The following is a 7,374-nucleotide window of genomic DNA, read 5'->3' on the forward strand; positions in this document are numbered from 1 at the left end:
AAATAATCTTAGTGAGGTTGAGGAAAATAGGTTTTTTTTGGCTTGCATTTGGTGCAGAGGGTCTGACCTGCTGGCACAATGACTCTTCGTTCGTTGGTCGTCATGTTTGGGGGTGGAACGTGCTTCTCCTCCATGTAGCTTCCATAGTTCATCCCAACACTGTCTGAGCTGCTGACCATCTTCCCTCCTTTTGCCACGCTGCAGTCATCTGGAGAATTCCTAGGCAGACAAGAAAGGTGTGTTTCCATTATTATTCCAGTCCTTATTAATATCATCACAAGACAATCACCTGGAATGAAATGGAAAACTGGAAAACCCAGTACCCCCCATCCAGTGATTCTGCAGATTCCTTCAGTTGTCTAAAAACACCAACCAGGTTCAATGGACCATAGATTTATTTCTATTATCAAAAGATTAGACCATTATATCTCTCCAGAAATTATAAATGCTAATAATTTAATTCCAGACATGGAATGGAGGCTTGGTCATGAGCTTGTTCAGCCCGGTGGCTGCTAGGAGCTGCATTTCCCTCTCCAAACATCTCACAGACAACTGAGAAACACTGAAATGCACTTATTGCATGTTTTCTGGGGGGAAAACTATCCTTAGTTGCCATTGTCCAAGCAGTCCAAGGCTTGGAGAGCTGCCCACCTCCACTGCCACCGTTGTTCCACACTCAGTTGCACTTCATGTCATGCAATGTATTCACATTTCTATGTAAGGCTCACAAAAAAAAGGGAACATTTGCCAAAGCCATGATTCAAAATAGCACACGCATGACTGGAAAAACCTTTCAGCTCCTGACTAGCTCAGTCTCCATGGTACTGTAGTCAAGACAGGGAAATCTGCAGAGGATCTGCAACCAGACACCTCTTTAATTTTGGCTTTGCTTTCTGAATAGAGTCTTTAGGTTTAACATCCCACAGGGGCTTCCCTAATGGCATTTTAATTGCATCACAGTTTTCTTTCTGGCAGACACAGACATATTTGTCCCTTAATTTAATGTCTACAACGTGTTTCATCAGAGGGAGAAAAATTGTTACAAAAATCAAAATAAAGAACTCAGCCATGGGGAATACCTCTAAATGTAAAGAGTTTGTTTGGCAAGGGAAGAAGGGTGTTAGCTGGGGATTGGTTTCTTCAGCAATACCTCATTACTAACAAGCTTTCCTTTAGTCCTGCCATTTAACTCCTGAAATTGTGCTGTGGCCTCACTAAACAAGAGGCAAGCCATAGATTCATGGAATCATGGAATTACAGAATGGGTTGAGTGGGAAGGGAATTTAAAGATCACTCAGCTCCACCCCCTGCAATGGGCAGGGACACCTCCCACTGTCCCAGGCTGCTCCAGCCCCAGTGTCCAACCTGGCCTTGGGCACTGCCAGGGATCCAGGGGCAGCCCCAGCTGCTCTGGGAATTCCATCCCAGGGAACAATTCCTCATTGCCAAGATCCCATCCAGCCCTGCCCTCTGGCAGTTTAAGGCTTTTCCCCCTTGTCCAGTCACTCCAGGCCCCTTCCAAAGTCCCTCTCCAGCTCTCTTGGAGCCCCTTCAAAGCCCTGTGACTCAGTTGTGTTGACTGCTCAGCACTGTCACTGCTTCAGGAACTAATCCAGTTATAATTCTCACATGAGTGTTTTAAAAAAGAACCAGCACTTGGAAAGCTGAAAAAATTGTGTACATCTTAAATACTAGAAGAAAATAAAAACATAACATTATTTTTTTCTCTGAAATGTTTCTACTAATTTTACCCTTCTGTGTTAAGGTAGATATTAAGGAACAAAATCAACTGCTGCTGACTTTCAGTTAAAAAATAAAATATTTTTTATTTTTGAGATCATTCAATGGTTGGCAATATTTTTTTTTTAGATTTTTCAATGGCTGGCAACGTCATCTTTAGGAGAAGGAAGAGGGCCTCCAGTGTTGCCTGGAAAATGTTGCCATCACACACTTTTTCCAGGATGCCTCTAAAGACACCCCCTATGAAATCTGCCCTGTGTAGAAGCCCTGCAACTGCTCTGTCAGCCCCAGGACTGAAAAAACAACCACGAGGGAAAACACAGCCAGCACCTGCCACTGCATGGTGGTGAATTCAGCCCTTCCTCTCACAACCAGAGCACTTGGGCAATATTTTCTCAGGTTTAGTTTTGCTCTCCTACCACACACCACTAAATATAACCCTGGGACACAGCCCATTTCTGTCCAAACAGAGCAAAACAAAGCTGCTTTTTGTTTCAGACACAAAATCTGAAGGAGAGCTTTTGTGATGATTCCTTGTGAGTGAAATGTTGCCTTTTTCTGCTTCCCTTCCACAAATACAAATGGCATAAATGTGTGAGTGAGCCTGCACTTTAAATTATGGACATTTGGAAACCTCCTCCACCACCTGCCCTTATACCTGTGCAGATGTGGACCCCAACTCCCAAAAGCAACTCTGTTACAAAAACTATTTGGCCCATTCACTGAAATTTTAGGAAACAGAGAGCTAGCAACATCCTTTAGTTTAACTGGCACAGTTATTTAATTTTGGTTGGTTTTTTTGGTTGTTTTTTTTTGTTCTGGGGGAAGAAACTTGGGATAAAGGGACTCCAAATTGAAATATCCCATTGGTAGCAGCCTACAGCACTTCTACAAGCAATGGTGCATTAAAAACACTCTTGTAAACACTGAGCAGTAAATGATGTGGAAGATCCAGTAGCAGAGAGGTTTTGGCAATCTGACAGGGCTTCTGAGATGGTTTTCTTGATCTGAATATAAACACACAGGGGTGGGGAAGAACATCATAAATAAGTCATAACTTTTCATTAAAATCCAGAAGCAGATGGTCAAGAGTTTTGTCCCTGTAGCTCACTGGGTGGACAAGCAAATCCCCCATCCATCAAATCTCCTAAGGCCATGCTTAATTTCAGGCATGGAATCAACTCCATGGGATTTAACAGGACTACTCTGGTACTTCAAATTGAGTGTGTGCCCTAAACCACTGAGCCAGGGCTTAACTCAACTGCCTGGAACAAACTTTACAGCACAGAAAGCAAAACTGAAAATGCAAGCAGACGCTAGAAAATGGTGTTTCTAGTGCCCAGAACAACAAGAGAGTGACTGTCTACAAAGGGGTTTTTTTAGGACTTTCTGTGAGTCTGCTTTATTTCTGTGCCACCAGGGCAGCAGGGTGGAAAAGCAGCTTTTGGAAAGTGTACCCAGAATGAAGGGTGCAGCTCTGCAGTGATTCATCCCCAGCTCCAGGTCTGAAATGAAACCAGAGATGTTTTTCTTCACGGCTGCCTGTTATTTTTGCCCTTTGTAAATATACTGTGTTACACCTGGAATTTACAAAAAAGGGAAAAAAATTAAAAATTAAAAAGAGGTAAGACTACATACATACAGTCATGGTACCCAAGAACACTTTGTCCAGTCTTGAGATGATAAATATCTGCTGAGAAAGTATTTTCTCCTTAGATCTGAAAGCCTCACCTTAAAGCAGGGTTACTTAAAATCAAGCTGATTTGATAGTTACATTTATCACCCATTCCTACCAAAGCTGACTGGAGTTTTGCCAGTCATTGACTCTGATGAAAGCAGATGTAAGTTCATAAATAAATGTATGAAACACATTTTTTCCTTTTCACTATGCTACTATTTTCCCCAGGTGACATAAAACACCTGTGTTGTGCTGAAATGCAAGGTGTCAGAGAAATTCAGATTAGGAATCAGCAAAACCCTACATGTGTCATTCCTGCAATATAAACTCCTCTGTTCAATATTTCTGAGTTTCAGAGTGAAATAAATGAGAAAAAAATGTATTGTCCAAATATCTACATGTCTTCACAAGTTTATTTAATAAGCACAGCCTGGAGTACAGAGGCTGCTACAAGGTCAGCTCATGCTGAGGGCAGTGCAAAGCATGCTCAGCCTCATCCTCTTCACTGCAGCCACTCAGGGTGTGGTGAATTTGGTCAGTGCTTCCTCCCCAAGGAGTTTGTCACTGAAAAAATGGCCCACGAAGAAAAAACCTGAAACTTCCCCAAAATTTATTACTTTGAAGCACACTGGAAACAGCTAGATGCTGCCAGGTGAGAAGGAGCCTGTGCTGAGACTCTGAAAAGCACTTCCAGGGTGGTTTTGGAGGCCTCAGCACCTAGAGAATCACAGAATCCCAGGATGGGTTGGGTTGGAAGGGAACTTGAAGATCACTCAGTGCCACCCCTGCCATGGGCAGGGACACCTCCCAGTGTCCCAGGCTGCTCCAACCCCAGTGTCCAACCTGGCCTTGGGCACTGCCAGGGATCCAGGGGCAGCCACAGCTGCTCTGGGAACAATTCCTAATTGCCAAGATCCCATCTAGTACTACTCTGTTAGTTTGAAGCCATTCCCCCTTGTCCTGTCACTCCAGTTCCTTGTGAATATTCTGTTTCCATCTTGCTTGTCAGCTCCTGCAGGCCCTGGAAGGCCACCCTGAGCTCAGGCCAAAGCTTCTCCTGTGCAGGTGAACAATGCCAGCTGTGCCAGCCTTTCCTGCCAGCAGAGCTGCTCCATCCCTCTGCTCATCCTGGAGCCTCCTCTGGACTCCCTTCCAAGACTTCTTGTGAGAGCAAAATTTCCCACAGAGAACTGCAGCACAACAGAGCCATGAAAATGCCAGAAAACTCACACTGGTCAAAATATCTGCTCCCACACAGTGACCTGGGCTGGGGAGCTGTACACAAAAAAGTAAATAAATGGGTGGGTAAGTAACTGGACAAGGGATGGCCAGGGTGGGAACAAGCTGCCAGGTCTGTGGAAGGCAGGCAAGTCCCTCAGAAACACACCGCTGGCTAAAGCTGCTTAAACTGGTGCTGAAACCATGTTGACAGGCTGTTAATCTTTGCTAGAAGGTGTCAAAAGCAGTCCTAAGATGACAAAAAAAAAAGAAAGAAAAGTGCAGTCCCCCCATGGCCACTCAGTCATGGCACTGCCCTGCTCCATGTTGGGCTTTGCATGGTCCAGCAGCCCCAGCAGGCCATGGCCATGGAATGGGGCATCCCCCTCAAACAGAGCACCCAAAGCTGGAGAAAACTCCTCTCTATGGGGTGCCCTGGGCTCAGTGGGTGCTCAGGGTTACGTGGGGCTGGCCCAGGGTCACTCAGAGATGTCACCTGGAGCCACCTGTGGCTCCTTTCCCCTGTGACAAAGCTGCTGGCTTTCTGTAAACACAACACAAGGTGCTTTTTACTGAGCTGTACACACAGCAACCACTCATCTCCAATCAAACAATAACTCTGGCCAATCCAATCTTTTCATTTGCTTTTTTATTTTCTTCCTCTCAGCCTTCCCCAGCCATCCTGCAACCCACAGCTGCTTCCAGCCTCAAGGCCATGGTGGCAAATGCAGGCAGTCAGAGTCTGGCTCACTAGAGGCCAGTCAAGCTATAAATATTCCCAGCTTTGCTCTTTGTGCTCCCAGTGCGGGGAAACAGCTGGTTTAAGTTTGACTGCACGTTGTCATTTCTCCATTAGTGCAAACACTTCAATATTTCTTACGTGTCAGGTTGGAGTGAAGAAAGGGAAAGCAGGGAAGGGGGTCACGAAAAGCCAAAGCTAAGAAATGATGTTCTGTATATACATAATTTACAATTAGATTGCTGCCTGGGACAAGGCTGAGGTTTGACATGGTGATAGCTAGGCCAAAGCCACAACGACTTCCCAGTTGGCCTATAACTTTCAGGACCTATTTTCTCTTGTTTTTCTTTTATTATTTTTATAGAAATTCTATTATGATGGTAATGGATTACATTTCTCAAATTGTATTTCATTTCAAGAGCTTTTAAGGCTGTTGTATTTGTGGTTTCGTGAAATATGAAATACCAGGAGATGGGGCCCTTCCCAAACCACACGTGCCTTCTTTTGTGGGCAGGGATCACATAGAAAGTTAGGAAAATAGAGCATGCCAGGCATAAACAGAAGTGACATCTTGTATGGAAACCATAATCCCCCATGTCTGTGGAATGTCTGCTGATTTTCATGATTAGCACTAAGGGGCTGTGAGGGTGCAAATTTTTTCTTCTAAAGACTTTTCCTTACCTTCTGTTTTGTCTTAAAGAGCTATTCCTAAACTTTAAATACTGAACAACCCCAGTGATGCTGCCCTGATCAAAATGAAACACCCACTAATGACAGGGCAGAGGAGCAAACTCACCACTAGCTCTAAGTGCTCTGGACACAGTAAACAGTAAACAAAAGAGCAAGGATGGCAATAGTCTTAAATAATGACAGTGATCACAACTCTTGTGGGGTCCTATGTCATTATTTGAAGATTATTTTTATATTTCACTGCCCATCTGAAAGCCTTTGGTTGCTGGGAATTCAGTGGTCAATCCCAAACGTAGCAATGATAATTATGAATGAGCCCATTATCCCGGACTGGAAAGCTTCTTATTTAGCACCTGCCAACCCAAAAAGCTTCAAAAAAAACAAAATAGTTGTAGTATTAGTGAGCTGAGTTTGTTTTTCCCCTTGGCAACATGTTTGCCTCAAGAACAGAGCCAAACCATGCCCACATACACACACAAGTGCTCGTGTTAAGCTGGTGGATTTTCAGAGCAGAGAGGAGCTTCTTGAAGCAGTCACACATCCTGACTTTGCCATTTTTCCAGCTTGGTAGGCAGCCACCCCACCAACCACCCAGTCAGGGGAAAAAGGATTATCAGTCTGAGATAATCAATAGCTTCTTACCCAAAATTAATAATATTTTATACAGGCAGCTCCAATAAGGAGAATTATCCTCTTAGGACACATGTCCCAGCTCTGCCTTGGGCTGCAGTAGGGGCTGACTCTGCTGGTGATGCCTTTTCTTTGGTTTTAGTATTAAGAGTTAGATAAAGAGTTTTTATTTTGGTATTTAACAAGGGTTTTTATGGTGTAATATTTTGGTAAGGTGGAATATGCTGAAGTGTATATATATATATTGTAGATAGCATATACAATTTTATAGATTTTGTAAATGAGCATGTTTAACAAAGATGTTTTAATGAGAGGCTTAAATGAATAGCGTGACATTTTTCTATTTTAAAGTTTTTTTTTTTAGATAGGCTTAATTTTAGTTTATATTATATGTTTTAGAGGGGGCTTTGGTGTTTTAAGACAATGTAAGGTCTTTTGGTTTTTAATTGTGAGGTCTTTAGGATGTTTGTTTTTTTGGCTTAGTAGATTATTAGGATTATGTTAAGATATTAGCTTTAAGGAATTACAAGCATGCATGTTAAGGGTATCGAGAATATATAAAAGGTAGATAAAAAGGTAACAAAAATCATCATGGCAGCACTGGAGACACAATCTCATGGCCTGTTGGGGGCTTTGGGCCAGGCTTATTGTTTAGTCTGAGCTGAGGTTCCCCAGGAAT

General features: G+C 43.3%; 1 protein-coding gene across 1 annotated transcript in view; it reads right to left on the reverse strand.

The window, feature by feature from the left end:
- ERG (ETS transcription factor ERG) overlaps window positions 1–7,374 on the reverse strand; it is a 106,014-nt gene that overhangs the window by 20,776 nt on the left and 77,864 nt on the right. The window contains 1 exon segment of the mRNA XM_031064240.1: window positions 68–219. Coding sequence (XP_030920100.1) covers window positions 68–219 — 152 coding nt within the window.

This window comes from Geospiza fortis, unplaced genomic scaffold, assembly GCF_000277835.1.
Source record: "Geospiza fortis unplaced genomic scaffold, GeoFor_1.0 scaffold302, whole genome shotgun sequence".
In the NCBI taxonomy this organism is placed as follows: Eukaryota; Metazoa; Chordata; class Aves; order Passeriformes; family Thraupidae; genus Geospiza; species Geospiza fortis.